Genomic DNA, 23,988 nt, shown 5'->3' on the forward strand with positions numbered 1-23,988 from the left:
ATTAACTAGCCCTATTTGGGGGTTTATTAAAATGAGCAAGACTTAAATAATATGAGGCAAAAGTTCTACATGGCTCATCTCATTTTGAATTTCCTTGCTTTCTCAAACCTTATTCTGGTGCCTAGCACAGATAAAACTAGTAATGAATCAAAATTGGTTATAAGGCTTTTTGTTATTTTTCCTTCTCTATGTAGAATATCTGATGCTTCTTATTGGACTAGATATTAGAAATGTCTAGAACCACATCTGAGCGATAGGGGAATAGTAATTTAAAATTTATTATTGGATAGAAACAAATCGATAGGAGACAGGAAACACCAGCAGCCCCTTTCACTACTATCCCCCTGCAGGTGGGGACCAGGGCCTTCTGCATTGTAATGTGTGCTTAACCAGGTGTGCCACTGCCTGGCTCTACAACAAACTTCCCTAAGGCTATAAGATCCCAGGTTCTGCCACCATAAACCAGAGTTGAGCATTTTCCCCTACTGTCCTGGAGTTACTGGTAATAGTACCATACACTAAATACCACAGACTTTTCTACTATAGAAGGAAATTTGTATGTTATGCAAATTAATGCCTCAAAACTTAAATGAGTTAGTGAAAGCATTGAGATACATTATTAGATCTTGAATTTTAATTTGAACTATTTCAATGGGGCAGAAATACACAACAGGCCAGATGTTTCAACTTGTAACTATTCTGATATCTCCCTTTAAGTTTGCTTCTATTTTATTATTATTCATTTCCAGGTTCAGATTCTGCATTACTTTGGAGAGTAAATTATCTTCTTTTTTGTCTCCTGAAGCAGCCCCTTTGTTGAGGGCCTCTTCTGCCACTATGAAAAATTGCTCAGTTGGTTGCAGAATGCTTACTCCATAACCATTGTTGTTGTAAATATGATTGTTAGTCATCTTCAGTTTGGGTGCGGGAAGAACCTGTTAAATTATGAAGGGAAATGGTATTTGAATTATTTCTATACAAAAAATGCTTAATGAGGAAATAGCAAAACTTCCAAATTTTATTATTTATAAAAATAACTGTTCTGTGACCTGGGAGGTGGTATAGTGGATAAAGTGCTGGGCTATAAACAGATCTCAAACTTTAAAAAGAATATCTCCACGAGCTGACTTTTAATATAACATTGATAAACATGAAAGTAAACAACTTTTATCATGAAAATGATAGACAAATCAGGGAGCCAGGTGGGGGAGCATCTGGTTGAGCATATGTTGCAATGCAGGAGGACCCAGGTTCAAGCCCCTGTTCCCTACCAGCAGGGAAATATCTTTACAAGTGGTGATGCATGTCTCTTTCAGCCTTTCTCCCTTCTATCTCCGTCTTGATTTCTGACCGTCTCTTCCAATAAATAATATCTTTTTATTTAAAAGTAATTATGTGGGATCTGGGGAGTAACACACTTGAAGTAGTTCACCTGTTAACAATGTGCAAGGATGGGGGTTCAAGCACCTGGTCCCCACCTGCAAGAGGAAAGCTTCACTAATGGTGTCCTATCTTCCCTTTCCCTCTCACTGTCTAAAAAATACATAAATAAAATGCATTGATTTAAGTGTGTAGGGTCCATGTGTACAGCCTGGGTTCAAATCCCAGCACCATGGAGGAGCACTGTGGCACCAGTGAGAGTTCTAGTCCTGTGTCATCTATCCCTCTCGGAATGAAAAAGTCTGGCCAGGGGGGTAGCAGTGAAATACTACATCCATCAGGCTCCAGTGCTGCCAAAAAAGAAAATTTTCCTAGGGGAGAACCTTATTAACTACACAACTGTAGACAACTAGAAAGGTAGAAGTCAAAAGAAGCAGTCTTATTTGTTCAAAGGACACGAAAACACTAGTTTGAAGGGACATACGCACCTCTCATTTTCACAGCTACATTATTTGCAATAGCCAATGATTGGAATCAGCCTAAATGCCCAACAGCATGATTGGCTAAAGAAGTTAGGGGATATATATTACCTGGCATACTACTCTGCAGTTAAAGAAATGATCTTGCTGGGGGTTGGGCGGTAGCACAGTGGGTTAAGCGCATGTGGTGCAAGGTGCAGGGACCCGGCGTAAGGATCCCAGTTCGAGCCCCCGGCTCCACCTGTGGGGAAGTCGCTTCACAGGCGGTGAAGCAGGTCTGCAGGTATCTGTCTTTCCCCCTCTCTGTCTTCCCCTCCTCTCTCCATTTCTGTCTGTCCTATCCAACAACGAACATCAACAACAATGGCAATAATAATAACCACCACGAGGCTACAACAAGGGCAACAAAAGGGGGGAAAAATGGCCTCCAGGAGCGGTGGGTTCATGGTACAGGCACCGAGCCCAGCAATAACCCTGGAGGGAAGAAAAAAAAATGATCTTGGGAGTTGGCCGGTATAGCACAGCGGGTTAAGCACATGTGGCTCAAAGCACAAGGACTGGCATAAGGATCCTGGTTCAAGCACGGCTCCCCACCTGTAGGGGAGTTGCTTCACAGGCAGTGAAGCAGGTCTGCAGGTATCTTGTCTTTTCCCCTCTGTCTTCCCCTCCTCTTTCCATTTCTCTGTCCTGTCCAACACTGACAACATCAATAACTACAACAATAAGCAACAAGGGCACAAAAGGGAATAAATTAAAAAAAAAATTTTTTTAAATGAAATGATTTTGTATCCTTTGGGACAAAATGGATGAAACTGGAGGGGGTTATGATTATCGGAATAAAGTGACTAAAGACAACAACTGGTGATCTGGGAGGTGGCACAGTGGATAAAGCATTGGACTCTCATGAGGTTCTGAATTCAATTCCCAGCAGCACATGTACCAGAGTGATGTCTGGTGTGTCCTCCCTCCTTCCCTCCCCCTTATCTTCATGAATAATCAAAAAAAAAAAAAAGACAACTACTGGATTGTTTAACTCGTGGAATCTAGAAAACTGATAAAACATGAATTGGGAACTATTTCTAAGACTTGTGAGAATATGGTGGCTATCTCTGGGAAGTGGGAGGATGGGGACACAGACCTTTGGTGGTGGAGTGTGATGTGTCTTAGTAATTAGTAATTAGTGTCTTAGTAATTAGTCTTAGTCACAAAGATAGGAGCAGCCCATAAGGTGGCACAGTAGATGAAAGTATTGCATCTCAAGCATAAGGTCCCAAATTCAGTCTCTGGTATTGCGTGTATCACAATGATGCTCTGATCTCTCAACTTTTTTTTTTTTAAAGAAGTCGAGTGGTCTGGGAGATGCTGCTAAGGCACTGGACCCTCAAATATGAGGTCCTGAGTTCAGTCTCCAGCAGCACATGTATCAGAGTGATAACTGGTTCTTTCTCCACCCATCTTTCTCATAAATGAAATCTTGTGGTCCAGGAGGTGGCACAGTGATAAAGCTTTGGACTCTCAAGCATGAGGTCATGAGTTTGATCCCTGGCAACATATGTGCCAGAGTGATGTCTGGTTCTTCTCCTATCTTTCTCATAAATAAAAATTTAAAAAAATAAGTGAAATCTTTAAAAAAAAAAAAAAAAAGTACATGTGCTGCCAAGGATTGAACTCGGGACCTTGTGCTTGAGAGACCAATGCTTTTATCCACTGCACCACCTCTTAACATCACTCCTCCCTTTCTCATCAATAAAATCTTTAAAAATAATAATAAAAAGACATAGGCATTTCACTTCTCAAATGTTAAAGTTGTAGTTGGTTATTTTAAATTACAAAATGTGAAATGTAAGCTTTAATAAAATATTAGGGCTCAAACAGTAGCACTTCCGGCTGAATGCATGTTACCAGGCTCGTAACACGCACAAGGACTTGGGGTCAAGCACCTGCTCCCCACCTGCAGGGAAGAAGTGTCACCAACAGGGCCGCAGGTGATTCTGTGTCCTTCCCTCTCTAACCTATTATCTCAATTTCTGTCTATCCAGAAATAAAGATTTTAAAATTTAAAAAATTTTTCTTTTTTCCTCTAGGGTTATTGCTGGGATTCGGTGCCTGCACTACAAATTCACTACTACTGGAGGCCATTTTTTCCCATTTTGTTGTCGTTGTTTATCATCGTTGGATTGGACAAAGAAATTGAGAGAGGAGGGAAAGATGGGGACAGAAAGACAAGACACCTGCAGACCTGCTTCACTGCCTGTGAAGCGATACCCCTGCAGGTGGGGAGTCAGGGTCTCGAACTGGGATCTCTAAGGTGGTTTGTGTGCTTTGCACCATGTGTACTTAACCAACCCACTACTCTACCGCCTGGCCCCCCTAAAAATGTGTTTTTATAAGAGAAAAATTGATTCCCTTTATAATGAAAGTTATCTGCTAAGAATTTAGGTTTAAAAAAAAATGTTGGGGAGTCGGGCTGTAGTGCAGCGGGTTAAGCGCAGGTGGCGCAAAGCACAAGGACCGGCATAAGGATCCTGGTTTGAGCCCCGGCTCCCCACCTGCAGGGGAGTCGTTTCACAGGCGGTGAAGCAGGTCTGCAGGTGTCTTTCTCTCCTCCTGTCTTCCCCTCCTCTCTCCATTTCTCTCTGTCCTATCCAACAATGACAACAACAATAATAACTACAACAATAAAAAAAACAGCAAGGGCAACAAAAGGGAATAAATAAATAAATTTTTTTAAAAATTCTTTTTAAATATTTATTTTCTCTTTTGTTGTCCTTGTTGTTTTTCGTTGTTGTTGTAGTTATTGTTATTGATGTTGTTAGATAGGACAGAGAGAAATGGAGAGAGGAGGGGAAGACAGAGAGGGGGAGAGAAAGACAGACACCTGCAGACCTGCTTCACCGCTTGTGAAGCGACTCCCCTGCAGATGGGCTCGAACCCACCTTATGCCGACCTTTTGCTTTGCGCCACCTACGCTTAACCTGCTGAGCTACAGCCCGACTCCCCTCTCTCCTCCTATCTTATTAATAAATAAATTCTTTTAAAAAATGCTAAGAATGATGAGGGTAAGTAGGGGGGTGGGGGGCTCAGAGCATCACTCTGACACGTGTGATACCATGAATAGAACTTGGGACCTCAAGAATGAGTTCAACACTTTAACCACTGTGCTACCTCCTAGGTGACAAAATTATTTTATGTTATTTTAACTTACTTATTTTGGATAGAGACAAATTGGAAGGAGGAGAGGAACACCTGCATCTGCTTAACTGCTTCATGGAGCTTCTTCCCTGTAGGTGGGACCAGGGGCTTGAACACTAATGTGTGTGCTCAACCAGGAGTGCCACCACGGGACCCTTTTTTTTTTGCCTCCAGGATTGTTGCTGGGGCTTGGCGCTTGCACTGCTCCTGGAGGCTATTACTTTTCCTTCTGTTGCCCTTGTTGTTTATCGACGTTATTGTTGCTGTCATTGGATAGGACACAGAGAAAGAGAAGAGAGGAAGACAGGAGGAGAGAAAGACACCTGCAGACCTTCCTTGTGCAAAGTGCAAGGACCAGCCTAAAGATGACGGTTCAAGCCCCCGGCTCCCCACCTGAAGGGGAATCACTTCATAGGTGGTGAAGCAGGTCTGCAGGTGTCTTATCTTTCCCCTCCTTGCAATTTCTCTCTATCCTAACAAGAACGACATCAATAACAATAACTACAACAACAAAAGAAAAACAAGGCTAACAAAAGGGAAAATAAATATAAAAAGTATTTTTAAATTTTAAGACTAAACATTTCTTACCAGCCATTAAAACAAGTTTTAATTATTTGAACTATTTTCCAAGCCCATGATAACATTTTGACTGAATGTCAAATACTATTTCTATTATCTCTTTAACTTAAAATTGTTAAATTTTTATTTGAATGAATATGAGAATACCTTCATATTAACTCCACCTAAAGTGCTTTTTGAACTGTCAGTTGTTCTGAGATTATTACAGTGATGAATTTCATTCCGTTCCAAAATGGCTATGCTCCCAGGATACAATTCAACACCAGCACCCTGCAAATTAATAACAAATAAGCAATCTGCAACATAGACACACTTTTCCAAAATTTTCCTTATATTTGAAAATCATGATTCTATATTAATAATTAGTTGTGCTGTTACATGAGAATATAGTACAGTACATGTAACAATTAATAACTATTCTAAAAGTAAAAAAAAACTATCTGTTAAAGAATCTTTAGGCCTGGAAGGTGATTACATTGTTCTTGCGCCCAAGTGAAGCCACTAAAAAAGAATCAAAAATTTTCTAAGCCATTTGTTTTTCAATAATTATAAAAATATTTTACAGTAGTCCCCACTTGTCTGTGGTTTGGTGGAGGTTTCGGCTATCTGGGATCAACTATAGTCCCCTCCAAAAAAAATTTTTTTAAAGCTGTTTTTTGGTGTATTGCACCAAAGTAAAAGCCTCTGGGGTAGAGTGGAGGGCTCAGGTCCTAAAAGATGATGACAGAGGAGGAGCTAATGTGTGGGGTTGATAATGTTATATATGTACCAACTTGTATTTTACTGTCAGCTATAAATCATGAATCCCCCAATAAATAAAAATAGTAAGTATTTTTGAGAGACCATATTCACATAATCTTTACTTATAATAATACACTGTTGTAATTGTCATTTTTTAAGTCAACACTGGTGTTAACTTACTATGATGCATGACTGATGAATGCAGAGGAAAAGCTAGCATGCTTATGATTTTAGGTCTCCACAATACATCCTCAAGGACAAGGATGAACTGTGTAAACATGCTAAATCCTTCATAATACTGATAAAATATACTTATTTGTGTCTTTTGGTAGGATACCTTATAGCAGTGTCTGATACCTTAAAAGTATTTATTTCTCCAGCAGGAGAGATAGCATAGTGATTACACAAAAGACGTCCATGCCTGAGGCAACAGCACCCAGGTTCAAGCCCCCACACCACCATAAGCCAGAGCTGAGCAGTGCTCTGGTAATTAAAAAAAAAAATCTCTTTTTAATAAGCCATCAAGGTAAATCTATATTAAATCACTAATAAATTTTTTAAAATAAGCCAGCAAGTAACTGACTGTTTTACAGACAGTGATTCTAGATTTTTACAAATTTAAATTGGAACTAATAATTTTTTGAAATGAGGCAGCTTATTTTATCCAAATGTACTACAACATTCTTGAGGGGTTTTGCTTTATTTTTTTTAAAGATTTTATTTATTTATTAATGAGAAAGGAGGAGAGAGAAAGAACCAGACATCACTCTGGTACATGTGCTGCCAGAGATTGAACTCAGGACTTCATGCTTGAGAAAGTGCAATGTTTTAACCACTATGCCATCTCCTGGACCACATGTTCTGCTTTTTTTAATCTCTTGTGGGAACTATGACCTCACATACGTGCTCTTTTCTCACTTTGGGTCACTTTGTTCCTCCCTTTAGATAGGAGATAGGAAAAAAACCAGGAGGCTACACCATAGCATCAAAGCCTCCTCCACTGACACAGCACCTACTAGATGCTGCCTGGGCTTAAACCCAGCCTGCATGCATGGCAATGCAGACACCCTACCCAGCCCTCATTCTGTTTATTCCTATCAGATTATTGACTCAACTATAATTCAAAGGTGAAGTCATTGTTATCCTTTGTTTACATAGTAAGATAATTCAAAGATTATCTACAGTTATATAAAATTATAGTTTAACTACCTGGGCACCAGTTATCTCACTGTCTGTAATTGTCAAAGCAGCCCCCGTAAGAACACACACTCCTGTTCCTTCACACTTTAAAATACAGTTTTCTAGAGTCATGTGACCAGACTCCACCACCACAATACCATCAACTGTCCCTTGTTGTATCAAAGAAAGATGCATCAGTTTCACATTATCAGCTTTGGACACCACAAAACTGTCATGTGATGGCTCAGAAGTAATCATAATTTCCTCTCTCTTTCCAACTCCTGATTCATAGGAAGAAAAACATAATCAGTGATCACAAAGTTTAAAATTCCCTAGTCATTCAACAGTACTTGATATTAGTTTCTTAACATGGTTTCTTTACTTCCTCCCCCCCCACACACACCTTTTTTTTTTTTTTTTTCCCTTTTTTGTCATCACCAGGGCTTCTCCAGTTCAGGTCAACTTTTTTTTACATAGAGACAAGAGGAGAGAGCGCAGCACCAAAGCTTCCCCCACTGACATAATATTCCTGTGTGGTTTATTGGACAATGCCGCACAGCGAAGCATTCCACCTCCCACGTGAGCCATCTCACCAGTCCCTCACATATTTTGAATAAACAATATGTTTGACTATCACCTTGTTAGTTATGTAAGTATAATGCAAACGTTTGCCCTTATTTTGATACCAGGATGGAGGAATCTGGGTTTCTAACCAATTCAGTATACTCAGTCCACGAGTTATCTATCACTTCCCTAAATTATGGAACCATCAGTTGTCTGAAAAATGTCTAAGGGACAACAAATACCTTAGTATAGCCTAGTTTCAAACCACAATAAGCATAACTTTAAACAACTGGATAAGGGGGGTGAGCTGGGTGATGGCACGGTTGGTTGAGCACAGATGTTACAATGCTCAAGGACCTGGGTTCAAGTCCTCGGTCCCCATCTGTAGGGGGAAAGCTTTGCAAGTGGTGAAGCAGTGTTGCAGGTGTCTCTGTCTCTCTAGTTCCCCTACCCTCCTGATTTCTGGTAGTCTCTATATAATAGATAAAGATAATAAAAAGAAGATTAGGTCATAAGATTAAATATAACCATAATTTTGCTCTTGATACCTCTAAGCATCAACCCCAATATAATGGTAAGGAGGTTGTAAATGTTTTTAAATTGTAAATGTGACCATTATTTCCCATACAGTTCAGCAAATTTTTTAAAGTTTATAAGCATCAAAGTCTACTTTGCTCTTTTTTTTAATGAAATTGATAAGCAAAGTTTAAACTATTTTCTTCTTTTGGTTAGATATCAATGTAAAATGATATGCGAAAGTTACTGTTCAGAATAAAAAAGAACAGTTGCATTGGTGGTTCAGTAGTAGAATTCTCACCTGCCAGAATCAAGAAGAAATGTATTGATGGGAGTCGGGCTGTAGCGCAGCGGGTTAAGCGCAGGTGGCGCAAAGCACAAGGACCAGCATAAGGATCCCGGTTCGAACCCCGGCTCCCCACCTGCAGGGGAGTCGCTTCACAGGCGGTGAAGCAGGTCTGCAGGTGTCTATCTTTCTCTCCTCCTCTCTGTCTTCCCCTCCTCTCTCCATTTCTCTCTGTCCTATCCAACAACGACAACAACAATAATAACTACAACAAAACAACAAGGGCAACAAAAGGGAATAAATAAATAAAATAAATATTAAAAAAAAAAAAAAGAAAAAAGAAATGTATTGATGTGGGACCAGGTGGTGGCGCACCTGGTTAAGCACACACATTACAGTGTGCAAGGACCCGGGTTCAAGCCCCTGGTCCCCACCTGCAGGGGCAAAGCTTCACGAGTGGTGAAGTAAGGCTGCAGATGTCTCTCTGTCTCTCCCTATCTTCCCTTCTCAATTTCCCTCTGTCTCTAAATAAAATTAAAAAAAAAGAAAAAAAAAACTTTGGAGTGCCAAGCATGAAAGTCTTTTATAAAAAAAAAAAATGTATTGATGTACTGGTCCTACTTTCCTACTTCTATTTAGTAAAATGTATTTGAATTAGCCTTTTTAAATGTTTTATTATTTAATGAGAAGAGAAGAATCAGAACATCACTTTGGCACATGCACTGCCAGGAACTGAACTCAGAACCTCATGCTTGAGAGTTTGATACTTTATTTACTGTTCCCACCTCCCAGGTCACTGAGTTAACTTTTTTGAAAAAATACTATGTGTGTATGTGTTTATATACATATACAATTTTTTTTTTTTGCCTCCAAGGTTATTACTTGGGCTCAGTGCCTGCACTATTAATCCACTGCTCCTGGAGGCCATTTTTTCCATTGTTGTTGTTGCTATTATTGTTGTTGTTGGATAGGACAGAAACTGAGAGGAGAGGGCAGAGAAAGATATACACTTGTAGACCTGCTTCACTGCTTTCGAAGTGACCCTCATACAAGTAGGGAGCTAGTGGCTCGAACCAGGATCCTTGACACCGGTCCTTGTGCTTCACACTATGTGTGCTTAACCCAGTACACTTCCACCCAGCCTCCGCTGAGTATATTTTATTTTTTACTTTTATTTCAGTCATTACCAGGGCTTTACTGCTCCAAGATGAGTTTTCAGAGAGAAAGAGAGAGAAACAAAAACAAAGGCAGAGAAAGTGATACCATAACACCAAAACTTCCTCCAGTGTGGTGGGGGCTGTTCTCAAACCTGGTTTGTCCACATGGCAAAGCAATGCACTATCCAAGTGAGCTATTTTGCTGTCCCAAATGCTGAATATATTTTCAGAGAGTCTTATATCTGAGTTTTCCTACTAACATGGAGATGGGTAAGGAAAAAGTCATTTTAGAGAAAAAATAATGGGGCTAGTAGAAAACATTATAAATAGATTATTTTGATTTCTCTGGTTTTGATCATCTGTTTAGGTTCTGTATTGTGGTGGTACATAAGACACTGCCCTGGAGAAGAAGCCATCTCACTTTGATTTGCTGTGTGCAGGATGCCCAAATGAAGTCATCTGTTGAGATCACATACTCACAAGTAGCTCAGATCAATATATAAAATGCACAGAGAATTTTTGTGGAACATAAACTCTATCCTAATTTCTGATAATTTACGTAATCGTATGTAATATACAAAAATTATAATAAGATTGCAAAGGATGCCCTACGAACCCTTTATAGTGATGTCATCAGTCAATAAAGAAAGATTCACAGCTTGGTATTCTCCTGGAAAGATAACAACTGTATCTCCACTATAACAGCTATCCAAAGCCAAGTCCAAATCATCATGCTGTTGGAGAAGTGTATCTGCAGATAAGTCCTTTACCTGAAAAGAAGTAATAACACACTTTTAATTGAAACAGTTTGTTTAATAAATAACATTGGTAACATTCTTCCCCCCCCCAAATTTACCTTGTATAGAGAGTACTGTAAATATTAAATAATGTGTATATATTAACTAATGTGCCAGGCACTGCTAGGTAACTCAGTTCATCTTCAAAAACCCTACAAGACAGCAGTAATAGACAAGTACTGAGCTCTTATTGTGTACTGGGCACTGCTCTCGGTAAAACTATTTCAAATATTAACTCATTTAATCTTCACAACTCTACAAATAAGGAACATAGTATTTATTTCCCTTATTTTATCAGTGAGGAACCAAAGCATAGGGAAAATAACTTGTTAAAAATCCAACTAGTGGGACCCGAGGAATAACTCAAAGAGGTTTTAAAAGATGCTTATAGGACAAGATAGGGGCACATCTAGTTAAGTGTACATGGTACCCTGCACAAAGACCTGGGTTCAAGCACCAAGTCCCCACCTGCAGAGGGAAAGCTCCCTAAAGCAGTTTAGCAGTGCTGCAGGAGAGAGACCTAGAATATTTCTTCCTTTTGGGATGATTAGATTTATACTATTTAGATTTCTTTTAAAAAATATTTTATTTATTCCCTTTTGTTGCCCTTGTTTTATTGTTGTCATTGTTGTTGGATAGGACAGAGAGAAATGGAGAGAGGAAGGGGAAGACAGAGAGAGGGGGAGAGAAAGATAGACACCTGCAGACCTGCTTCACCACCTGTGAAGCGACTCCCCTGCAGGTGGGGAGCCGGGGCTTGAACCGGGATCCTTACTCAGGTCCTTGTGCTTTGTGCCACCTGTGCTTAACCCACGGCAACTCCCACTATTTAGATTTCTTTTCCCTCCCTCCCTCTCCTTCCTTCCTTCCCTTCCTTCTTTCCTTGCTTCCGTCTCTCTCTCTCTCTCTCTCTCTCTCTCCTTTTTACCAGAGCACTACTCAGCTCTGGCTTATGGTGGTACAGGGATTGAACCTTTCCTTCCTTCCTTCCTTCCTTCCTTCCTTCCTTCCTTCCTTCCTTCCTTCCTTCCTTTCTTTCTTTCTTTCTTTCTTTCTTCCTTTCTTCCTTTCTTCTTTCATTGCCACCAGGGTTATTATCTCTGGGGCTCGGTGGCTATACAACAAATCCACTGCTGCCAGTGGCCATATTTTCCTTTTTTTTTTCTTCTCCCCTTTATTTGATAAGACAGAGGAGGAGATAGGGAGAGAGAGAGAGAGAGATTGAGAGAGAAACCTGCAGACCTGCTTCACCAATTGTGAAGCATACTACCCTGCAGGTGGGGATTGGGGCTCAAACCTGGGTCATTGCATATGGTAATGTGCATTAACCAGGCGCACCACCACCCAACTAGATTTCAACTAGGCTGTTTCTTCCAGTCAGCATTTGTACCCATCCTATATATATTCCTGTTACCAAATTAATCCTTCTGTGTTGTATCTACTCCCTGCCCAGATTTTCACCTTAAATTAACTCTGGAATACAGGAAGGAGCGAGATTGTGCTGGCCCTGGTGCAACACTGCACCTCCCTCAAATAGTTTTTCTTATATTAGACTACCAGCTTTGTCCTAACTACTAGCATAGTGCCTGGACATAGGCAGTACTCAGTAAATAGTAGTATTGCTGATATTGATTTAATGTCTATAATAAGCCAATCACCAAGCTGAATAGGGCAAAAATAATCCTTAGTGAGTCAGATAAGAGCTCTCTACCTTTAATGAATTTATTTTCTGATTATATGAAATGCCAATGTAAATGAGCAAATTAGAATAAACTGTGGGGCTGGGAAGATAGATCACCAGGTAGAGTGTCTGTATTGCCATGTGCACTGCCCAGGTTCAAACCTTAGCACCACATGGAAGATATTATGGCAGCAGATGAAGCTTCAGTGCTGTGATGTCTTCTCTCTCTTTCTCTGTATCTGAATGAAAAAAGTAGCCTGGAGCAGTGAAACCACTTATGCTGGAGGTCTAGGTTCCGACAATAACAAAAAAGAATAAATGGTGTTTCTTACCATGTCAGTAGTCATCACTTTGGCTACAATATGTGTTATTGTCTTTCCAAAGTCCCTCTTCCCTTTCCTGCGCCTCAGAATTCTTGGAAAGAAAGGTCCATGAACTCTATGGTTGAAAACATTTGCTTGTGATCAAACCAACAGGAATTAGACATAAGATTAATGTAGAAAAAAAAACTCATTCTACATATAGTTAAGAAATGAAAACTTAGTTCTAAGCATTTTTTGAGTGATATGTCATATGAATTTTAAGTTCCTTGAGAGCAATGGAATGATTAAAATCTTTCAGGTAAGAGAGTGTTTAAACCCTTGAACTCTAAAAATCTTCCCATTTTGTGGTCCAGGAGGTGGCTCAGTGGTAAAGCTTTGGACTCTCAAGCATGAGAGTTCAATCCCTGGCTGCATGTGTGCCAGAGTGATATCTAGTTCTTTCTCACTCCTCCCATCTTTCTCATAAATAAATAAAATCTTAGAAAACTTTCCATTTTAGTATTTTTGTACCTATAAATCTACATGTAACCCACTGCAGTCAAACCTAAATCATCCCAACCTTCCTCCTCCTTTCCCCCCCACCCCCTCTCCCTCCTTCTCCTTTACCAGAGCACTGCTCAACTCTGGCTGATGGTGGTGCAGGGGATTGAACCTGGGACTTTGGAGCCTCAGGTATGAGAGTCCCTTTGCACAACCCTTATGCTATCTACCCCACCCCAAAGGATATGTTTTCCACATAGCTGTTGGCCTCCCAGAAGAACAACTGTAGTTCTCTAGTATTTTTATTAAAAAAAATTGTTTCACCTTTTGACAATTCTAGTTAATTTCATTCCTCTTTACTGTTTCCTATCGCAGAATGTCATAAAACTAAGAATATAAAACAACAAGGGCAACAAAAGGGAATAAATAAATATTAAATATATGGATTTTTTTTTTTAAAAAACTGAGAATAGTTTCAACCATTACTGTCAGTCAAAAGGAACATTCTTTCTCCAGTGAATAAAATCCTAGCATCTACGATGGTGTAATTTTTAAATTTTTTATATTTATTTATTTTCCCTTTTGTTGCCCTTGTTTTTTACTGTTGTAGTTATTATTGCTGTTATTGATGTCATTGTTGTTGGATAGGACAGAGAGAAATGGAGAGAGGAGGGGAACACAGAGAGGGGGAGAGAAAGATAAGACACCTGCAGACCTGCTTCACCACTTGTGAAGAGACTCCCCTGCAGATGGGGAGCCGGGGCTGGAACCGTTATCCTTACGCCAGTCCTTGCACTTCATGCCATGTGCCCTTAACCCACTGCGCTACCACCCAACTACCAAAGGTGTAATTTTTGGGTCCTCTGCACCACTTTGTTACTTGATGCTTGTAGGATGTGGCATTAGTACCAAATGGTTTTTTTAATTTATTTTTTTTATTAACCAGAGCACTGTTCAGCTCTGGCTTATGGTGGTGCCGGGGACTGAACCTGGGACTTTGGAGCCTCAGGCATGAGAGTCTGTTTGCATAACCATTATGCTATCTACCCTCCGACTATACCAAATGTTTTTAAGCTTACATTTCAAGTGTCAATTTTTTGTATGCGTGTAAAGCTTAAGACTTCAAGAAATGAGGGGCCAGGCCGTGGTGCACCTGGTTAAGCGCTCACATTACAGTGCTCAAAGAACCAGGCTCAAGCCCCTGGTCCCCACCTGCATGGGGGAAGCTTCACAAGTGGTGAAGCAGGGCTGCAGGTGTCTATCTCCTCCCCCTCTACCAATTTCTCTCTGCTTCTATCCAATAATAAATAACAATTAAAAGAAGACTTCACAAAATGGTTTCTCTTAGCTTACTATAATATGTGGAAGAGGTCTATCTTCTCTTATGCTCTGGCTAAAATCAAGACAGTAAAGATGAAAGACCAAAAACTACTGTTTCATTTTCTTTTCTCAAAAAGTGGCTTCAGGGGGAGTCCGGCAGTAGCGCAGCAGGTTAAGCGCACCTGGCACAAATGGAAGGACCAGAGTAAGGATATCGGTTAGAGCCCCCGGCTCTCCACCTGCAGGGAAGTCGCTTCACAAGTGGAGAAGCAGGTATGCAGGTGTCTTTCTCTCCTCCTCTCTGTCTTCCCCTCCTCTCTCCATTTCTCTCTGTCCTATCCAACAACAACGACATCAATAACTACAACAATAAAACAACAAGGGAAACAAAAGGGAATAAATAAATAATAAGAAAAGAATGCTATATAAAAATAAAGTGGCTTCAGTGAAGTTACCTAATGTAAAAATAGTTTCCAGTACTGGTAGTTGGACCTTATGCTAATCTGACAAACTGGATATCATATATATATTTTTTAAATTTACTTATTTATTCCCTTTTGTTGCCCTTGTTGTTTTATTGTTGTAGGTATTATTGTTATTGATGTCATCATTGTTGGATAGGACAGAGAGAAATGGAGAGAGGAAGGGAAGACAGAGGTGGGGGAGAGAAAGATAGACACCTGCAGACCTGCTTCACTGCTTGCAAAGCGACTCCCCAGCAGGTGGGGAGCCCGGGGGCTCGAATGGGGATTCTTGCGTGGGTTCTTGCACTTTGTGCAACGTGCGCTTAAACCGCTGCGCTACTGCAGGACTCCCCTGGATCTCATATATTTTGTCATTAATTTCAGTCAGCAAATTTATGAGAAGTAAAGTAACAGACTAAAAGAGTGACCCTGTAATACGTTGCTTCCACTGAAAATAGAGCAACTGATTACCGAAGACGTAAATCTTCCCACATTTTCAGTAATCCACAAAGCATTACGATTTCATAGTACTTTTTCCAGCATTCGACAGCTTCTGCTGCAGATGGATCTTCTTTAATATTGCTCTGATACTCAATGAGCTCCACACGCTTGTGTTTATATTTCTCCAGGGTTTTTTTGAAACGCTGGGCAATAGGACCAGGTATAGTTCCATCTTGTATATCGCACCACCTGAAAGGCAGTAGCCTAGTTACAATGTCAGTCTTTTATAATTTGCTGGATAAGCTTTTCACTATACTTACAGGTTAATCCTCTCTTCAATCAATGCAGTGTAATTCTCACAACTTTCTTCATCGTCCCAGTCTCTCCAGAGAAAGTCATAAAAAAACCTGCGGTGAATCAAATGAAGATAGTAGTGATCAGAAAACAGCGCCTGTGTGTTTATAATTAGTAAGATCTTTTTTAAATATTTATTTATTCCCTTTTAATAAATAAATAATTATTATTCCCTTTAATAAATAATTTATGCCCTTGTTGTTTTGTTGTAGTTATTATTGTTGATGTCATTGTTGTTGGATAGGATAGAGAGGATGAGAAGACAAGAGAGGGGGAGAGAAAGATAGACACCTGCAGACCTGCTTCACCACCTGTGAAGCGACTCCCCTGCAGGTGGGGAGCCAGGGGCTCGAACCAGGATCCTTATGCCAGTCCTTGCGCTTTGTGCCACCTACACTTAACCTGCTGCACTACCGACCGACTCCCAGTAAGATCCTTATGTCAGATTTCTTTACATGAATCTTAATTCTTCAGGAAAAAAAAAATTTAAATAGTCTTTCAGTAAACTGATATTAAAGATGAAACTTCTTTTTTTTTTGCCTCCAGGGTTATCACTGGGGCTCGGTGCCTGCCTGCACTACAAATCTACTGCTCCTGTGGCCATTTCCCCACCCCCACCCCATTTTTGCTGTTACTGCTGTTGTTGGTTAGGACAGAGAGAAACTGAGAGAGAAGGGGAAGACAGAGAGGGGGAGAGAAAGATAAGACACCTGCAGACCTGCCTCACTGCTTGTGAAAGTGACTCCCCTGCAGGTGGGGAGCAGAGGGGCTCCAACCGGGATCCTTACGCCAGTGCTCATGCTTTGCACCATGTGCGCTTAACCCACTGTGCTAGTGCCCGGCCCCCTAAATTTATATTTTTCAAGACTTACTTGTGAGAGAAAGAGAGAGAGAGAAACAGAGAGAAAGAGAGAGAGAACCAGACCATCATTCTAGCACATACAGTGCAAGGGATCTAAGTTGAGGCCTTATGCTCAAAAGTCCAGTGCTTTATCTACTGTGCCACTTTCCAGGACACAAGAGTCAACTATTTTAATATGACAGTTTTACTTTCAGAAATAGAAAGCCTAAATACCTTACAACTTCCAAGGCCAAAGCAATATCACGTATTTCCGAATCTTGTCCTTCAACTGGATACACTTCTAAGAGTGGAACACTGTGTTCTACTTCTTCTAAGATCTCCTCCACCAAATCCCTTGGAATATTTGCAATATTGGAAGAAAAGGGCTCAGCAACAGAAATAGTAACTTTAAAACAAGATGATGAGCTTTGGCGTGGTTTACATGTTACCTAAGACAAATATTACAAAATGAATTATACATGATAGTCACAAGGATGGTTTTCTCATATATATATATATATATATATATATATATATATATATATATATATCAGCTACATATGAAAATGTTTCTTAAAAGTTGTTTTTAATATTTGTTTTAGGGGTTTTCTTAAATTTATTTATTTATTTATTTATTTATTTTTTAGGCCAGAGCACTACTCAACTCTGGCTTATAGGTAGTGTGAGGGATTGAACCGAGGACTTTGGAGCCTCATGCCCAAGAGTCTCTTCGCATAATCATTATGCTATCTACCCCCACCCTCTTAAAAGTTTTATAGGGAGTATTGCACCAAAACAAAGGACTCTGGGGGGAGGAAATAAAAAAGGGGGTTGGAGAGGGCATCGGGGTTCTGTTGTATGATGGTGGGAAAGGATCGAAGTTTGGATGAGAATGTTTTGCTGATACCTATCACTGTACCTATGTGTCAACAACCACACTGTAAACCATTAGCCCTCCAATAACATGATTCAAAAGAAATGACAGGGGCTAGCAGGTAGCACCCCTGGAAGAGCACATACATACCACACACACCTCCCAGGTTATGTAAGTTTGCTATTTTGACATCACCTCAGCAACTGAAACTTGGATAGCAAATACTGTCAGCTATTACTGAATTTAGTAATAAATGTTTACAAGCAAATGGTACTAATAACATCCCTTGTCTACTTTTTATTATTGTTGTAGCTGTTATTGATGTTGTTGTTGGATAGGAGAGAAATGGAGAGAGGAGGGGAAGACAGAGGGGGAGAGAAAGACAGACACCTGCAGACCTGCTTTAATCCCTATGAAATGACTCCCTTACAGGTGGGGAGGGGGGGGAGGGGCGGGGTCTCAAAGCGGGATTCCTTGTGACCTTGTGCTTCCCTGCCACGTGTGCTTAACCCACTGTGCTACCGCCTGACTCCCCCTTGTCTACTCTTTATATGGTTACTTTTCTTGGAGACATAAATTAGAAGTAAACTTAAAAAATTTTTTTTTAATTATATTTATTTATTTTCCCTTTTGTTGACCTTGTTGTTTAACAATGTTGTGGTTATTATTGTTGTTGTTATTGATGGATAGGACAGAGAGAAATGGAGAGAGGAGGGAAAGACAGAAAGGGGGAGAGAAAGGCAGACACCTGCAGACCTGCTTAACCATCTGTGAAGTGACTCCCCTGCACTGCAGGTGGAGAGCTGGGGGTTCAAACCAGGATCCTTAAGCTGGTCCTTGCGCTTTGCGCCACTGCCCGACTCCCTAAATTAGAAGTAAACTTTTATTTACCCCTGTTTAGGTATCAAAGTCCTAAATTATAACAAGATTATATTTTGGTCCTTAAAAGAACTGACAATTTCAGTCAGGTAAAAGTGATTTACCTCAACCAGTATACCAACAAAAGGGATAGAAGCTTCTTCATATTTCACAAAAAATAACTCAGGATTAGTCTTCCAAACTCCAAGCCATTTGTCTTTCAATTTTAATTTTTCTGATAGGTATTTACTCATAGCCTCATCAGCATCTTCTGCCTAGTATACCAAAAAAAAAAAAAAGGATATATACATGAAATTATTGATTGGCATGCTTATATTTATGTATTTTAAAAACATTTTTATTTATAAAATGGAAATATTGACAAGACTATAGGATAAGAGGTACAACTCCACACAAATCCCACCACCAGAACTTCATATCCCATCCCCTCCCTTGACAGCTTCCCTACTCTTTATCCCTCTGGGAGTATGGACCCACGGTCATTATGGGGTGCCAAAGTGGAAGGTCTGGCTTCTGGAATTGCTTCCCCACTGAACATGGGAGTTGGCAGGTCCATCTATACTCCCAGCCTGTCTCTCTTTCCCTAGTGGGGCAGGAATCTGGGGAGGCGGGGCTCCGGGACACACTGGTGGGATTGTCTTCCCAGGGAAATCCAGTTGGCATCATGGTAGCATCTGGAGCCTGGTGGCTGAAGAAGAGTTAAGGTATAAAGCAGAACAAACTGTTGACTAATCATGAACTTAAAGGCAGAATATTGCAGATGAAGATGTGGGGTCTCCATTTTGGAAATAGCTAGTAGGTCTGTTTTAGGTCTATTCCAAGGGGCCCTTGGCTTTACTAGTTTTTGCCTGAGTCTGACAGCTAACATGCAGGTGGGCCCAAGTTATTGTCTGGGGAGATGGTGTCAGAGCTGGAAGAAAGACTAGAAAGTTGGATCAGGGAAGAAAATAGCTCCCAAATATGGGAAAAGTATATAGATATTGTTAACTATATATCCCATCGATTTGATCTGGGGCCCATATTCAGCACAAGAGCCTATGTAACCTTTACATCCCTGTAGGTCTGAGCTCCCACTCTGTGGTCATGGCTAGGAACATTCCAGGCTGCACTAATTTCAGGACCCATCTTCCTCGGGTGATAGGTAGAGTATGTTGTCCAACCTCCCTTTGGAGAATGGAACATTCCCTATCATTGATCCACATTGAGGGCAAGGCCCTGTACATAAGAGGGGTCCCTTATGTAGTTCCTGATGGAGATGACAAGTGGCAGTGGAGAGAGGGATCTGTTAAAGGTCTATCTAGGCCCATTATGTCTGTGTGGGAATCCCAGAACTCCCTGACTAGGAGTGATGGGGTGGCCTGGTAGTGATCAAAGAGCCATCATTAAAAGTCTGCCAGTCTCTTGCCATTATCTAGTTTTTGTAGTCCTTACTTTGTCTGACAAGGTTAGCTTTGGAGTGATTGAGGGAAGTGAAATAGGAAGTAGGTAAGGAGGCTATCTAGGTCTAAGTAGAAACTATATAGATTTAAATATAGGGTTGTTTTTTTTTTTTTTTTTTAAAGATTTTATGTATTTATTCATAAAGATAGGAGAAAGAAAGAACCAGACATCACTCTGGTACATGTTCTGCCGGGGATCAAACTCAGGACGTCATGGTTGAGGATCCAATGCTTTATCCACTGTGCCACCTCCCAGACCACAGTAGAAACTATTTTATTAGGTATTTTATGGTGTCTTTTTTAGGTCCTTCTACTTGCTTGCTGCATTTATTGACTCACTGAAAACTATTGTGCACTATTGCTTTAAGGTATATATTTCCCCCAACTTATGGATACATATATGTATGTATTTTTTAAGACTTTATTTATTGATTCATGAGAAATGATAGGAGAGAAAGAACCAGGCGTCACTCTGGTACATGTGCTGCTGGGGATTGAACTTAGAACCTCATGCTTGAGAATCCAATGCTCTATCCACTGCGCCACCTCCTGGACCACTATGTATGTATTTTAAAACTAATATAAAATCACTGGCTAGTGGATAATTCACCTAGGGGGGGCATCTGTCTTGGCATGCATGCAACTCAAGTGCTAGTCCCTACGCGCCCCACTTGGAAGCGCCTAGGCGCTGGGGAAAGCTCTGGTGCTGTGAAGTTTCTTCTCTCTCTCTCTCTCTCTCTCTTTTATAAAGAACTTGCAAAAACAAAACAGAAGCAAGGAAACTGTTTCTAAGACTTGTGAGAACTCTGGTGGTTATTTTCCTGGGGGTTGTTATTCTCTTTTTATTCTATAAAGATTTATTAGTGAGGGAGATAGCATAGTGATTATGCAAAAAGACTCTAATGCCTGAGGCTCCAAGGTCTCAAATTCAATCCTCCACACCACCATAATCCAGAGCTGAGCAGTGCTCTGGGAGAGAAAAGATACTGAATCACTCACTGGCTCTGTGGACTCTGGAAAACCACTTCAGCTCTTTAAACCTCTTTGGTCTATAGAATAGGATAATATTTCCTCATCTGCAAAATATAAACTTTAAAGTATGATTATTTTGTGAATTAACAAATTAGTATCTAGTGATAGGACTATAAGCATAGATTTTAAAGCACATTGCTAACCAGAAAGTTCCAGGGAAATCTGCTTTCTCTGAAAAAAAAGTTACCCTGGAGTAGTGGAACTTCAGTGATGACAAAAATAAGTAAAAACTAGATTGCTATGAAACTCTAATTAGTGGTGCACAACTTAGATGTTTGACTGCTTTTTTAGAGACTGAACCACCTCCAACCCTCAATATCAGATAAAATCTGGTCATTAATTCTGCCCTAGCCTGTGGTCTGGGAGGTAGTGCAGTGGATAAAGGCTTCAACTCTCGAGCATTAAGTCCTGAGTTCGATCCCCGGCAGCACATGTACCAGAGTGATATCTGGTTCTTTCTCTCTCCTCCTGTCTTCTTCATGAATAAATAAAATCTTTTTAAAAAAAATTCTGCCCTAGCCTTCATGATGCTTAACACATTTTTCATTGTATTATTAAATGTCAAATAATGTACAGAAAATCTGAAAAACACAAGGAAAACAAAAATTACCCCCATCCCAGCAGCCAGAACAACTGTTGTTGCCATTTTTGTATATTTACTCCCCATCTTCCTTCAACACAGTCATACATACACAAGGAATCATATTTTGTCTTCTGATTTTTTTAATTTATCACTATGACATAAACATATCCATAGTCCTTGAGAGCATGATTTTCACATATACATAGTTTTCCATTTGATTGTGCCCAGATTTGGAAATTTAGTTTCTGATTTGCAAAAGTTATCACTGAAATGAGCATCCCCACATATGGACTTTCCTGCTATATGTAAGGAAAGATTGAATTCACAGTATTCGGTGATTTATACATAAAATACCATTTCACATCTTAGACAGACAGACTGATGTCCGGGAACTATTCTATCATTTGCCTTTTATTTAGTATATTTTCTGCCAAGGAGTCACTGGAGCAGTTAACTACACAGCTTGCAGCAGATTCACTTTTTTAGCATGTGCGCTCAACTAGGTGCGCCACCACCAGGCCCCAGATTCACTTTTTTAAAAAACAATAACAAATAAACAAATAACAAGGACAGGGGTAGATAGCATAATGGTCATGCAAAGAGACTCTCATCCCCGAAGCTCCAAAGTCCCAAGTTCAATCCCCTGCACCACCATAAGCCAGAACTGAGCAGTACTCTGGTGTTTCTTTTCCAGATTCACTTTTTAAAATTTATTATTATTATTATTTTAACCAGAGCACCATTCTGCTTATGGTGGTACAGGGAATTGAACCTGGGACTTTGGAGCCTCAGGCATGAGAGTCTGTTTGCATAACCATAGTGCTATCTACCCTCTGCCTGCAGATTGACTTTTTGCCCAAATAGATGAGAGACCAGAGAGGAAGAGAAAGACAGAAAGAGGAAAGGAGATACCACAGCACTGCTCCACTGCTTACAAAGCTTCCCTTTTGCACGACACTGCCACGTGGTGTGTGTGTGTGTGTGTGTGTGTGTGTGTGTGTGTGTGTGTGTGTGTGTGTGTGTGTCGGGCGGCCAGGTGGGGAGCTCCAACCCGGCTCCTCTACATGGTAAAGTGTGCGCTCGCCCAGGTGAGCTATCTCATGGCCACGCACAATCCTTACAGTGTAACCGCTCTCAGTTTTAGTGTGTAAGACAAATTCTGACCCATGTTTGGGCACAGGTCACTCAGTGAAAATGCTAAGACCTCTCTAATCTAGCATCTACCTACCAAGTAGTTATTATTGTTGATGTCGTCGTTGTTGGATAGGACAGAGAGAAATGGAGAGAGGAGGGGAAGACAGAGAGGGGGGAGAGAAAGACAGACACCTGCAGACCTGCTTCACCGCCTGTGAAGCGACTCCCCTGCAGGGGGGGAGCCGGGGTTCGAACCGGGATCCTTATGCCTGTCCTTGTGCTTTGCGCCACCTGCGCTTAACCCGCTGCGCCACCGCCCGGCTCCCTCTAGCTTATCTATTACCCTTCTTCTTCTTTTATTCTGGAGAGGGTATGATGCCTGGGGCTTGGAGAATGAAAGCAAAGGCAGCAAAACAGAAACCGGTGGTGGCCTCGCGGCGGCCAGGCCCGGCTCCTTCCTCTCTGGGCAGCAGGCTCCTCACCCCTGTCCCCCGGGAGCAGCCGCTCACCTTGCAGCCCTGCAGCACCTGGTCGCAGTAGAGCGCCACCTTCTCGTCCCGCCACAGCCCCCGCATGGGGGACGCGCAGACGGGCGGCAGGGGCTGCGCCTCGCCCTCCTCGGGCACCGGGACCAGCGGCTCCTCCGCCGCGTCCGCCGGGCCCTCGGCCGGAGCTCCGGGCAGCTGCAGGCGCCGCTTGGCCGCCTCCCGACCCCCCTTGCCCTTAAGAGGCCGCGGCGAGGCCACCACCGAGCGCACTGGGGACGCGCCTGGGGCCGCCGCCACCGGCCTGTCGCCTCGTCCGCACGGGCTGACGGTTCGCACCGAGTCCTCCGGCGCCGAGGCACAGGACTCCGACGCCATCGCTCAGCTCCGGCGGGCGGCGGCCGTTAGCGCTTTCCCGCCCTGCGGCCGCCAATGGGCAGCGACCAACGAGCGAGGGCTCGCGGGGCGGGGGCGGGGCGTGAAGATGGGGCGGGGCTAGTATACAAACGGGAGGAGTCTGTTGGGGCGGGGCTTTATGGAGGGGCGGGGCTAGTATCTAAGGGAGGTTGACATGGGGCGTGGCCCGGGCGTGGTTATGAAGGGGCGGGGCTAGTTTCCAAATGCAAAAGAACTGTGGGAGGTAGGGGTCTGGAGGGCGGGTTCCTATGTGGGTTTGGCTACAGGAGGTGGGGGAAAGACTGTGTTAATTATAGATTATGCTAATAATGTATCCTAATCACCAGAGCAGGTCTTTGCCTTGTACCCGAGGAATAAAGGTGCGTATGTAA

The 23,988-nt window shown here is 41.6% G+C and overlaps 1 protein-coding gene across 2 annotated transcripts; it reads right to left on the reverse strand.

Moving 5' to 3' along the window:
- Positions 1–612: 612 nt before the first annotated feature.
- Positions 613–23,616, reverse strand: SHCBP1L (SHC binding and spindle associated 1 like). 2 transcript variants are annotated; one of them, XM_060197806.1, is made up of 10 exons: positions 23,225–23,608; positions 18,632–18,781; positions 17,009–17,223; positions 15,900–15,986; positions 15,610–15,828; positions 12,884–12,989; positions 10,690–10,843; positions 7,581–7,831; positions 5,778–5,900; positions 613–935 (listed from the first exon to the last, which is right to left on the reverse strand). In XM_060197806.1, the coding sequence occupies exons 1-10, from the start codon at positions 23,576–23,578 to the stop codon at positions 684–686; spliced, it is 1,911 nt and encodes a 636-aa protein (XP_060053789.1). In that variant the 5' UTR covers positions 23,579–23,608; the 3' UTR covers positions 613–683. The 2 variants fall into 2 exon arrangements, with proteins under 2 accessions (XP_060053789.1, XP_060053790.1); XM_060197807.1 differs by lacking the exons at positions 613–935; positions 7,581–7,831 and having other exon boundaries at positions 23,225–23,616.
- Between the last annotated feature and the right edge of the window lie 372 nt (positions 23,617–23,988).

The sequence above is a fragment of the Erinaceus europaeus genome, chromosome 9 (assembly GCF_950295315.1).
Source record: "Erinaceus europaeus chromosome 9, mEriEur2.1, whole genome shotgun sequence".
In the NCBI taxonomy this organism is placed as follows: domain Eukaryota; kingdom Metazoa; phylum Chordata; class Mammalia; order Eulipotyphla; family Erinaceidae; genus Erinaceus; species Erinaceus europaeus.

What these genes read in the sequence shown, in the direction of transcription:
- SHCBP1L (XM_060197806.1), bottom strand. Translation starts at nt 23,578, where the DNA reads ATGGCGTCGGAGTCCTGTGCCTCGGCGCCGGAGGACTCGGTGCGAACC. An exon ending in TGATGACATCACTATAAAGG is followed by an intron (nt 7,832 to 10,689) that starts GTTCGTAGGGCA and finishes CCTATGAATCAG; the next exon opens with GAGTTGGAAAGAGAGAGGAA. An exon ending in TAGGTGGAGTTAATATGAAG is followed by an intron (nt 936 to 5,777) that starts GTATTCTCATAT and finishes ATAATTTAACAG; the next exon opens with GTTCTTCCCGCACCCAAACT.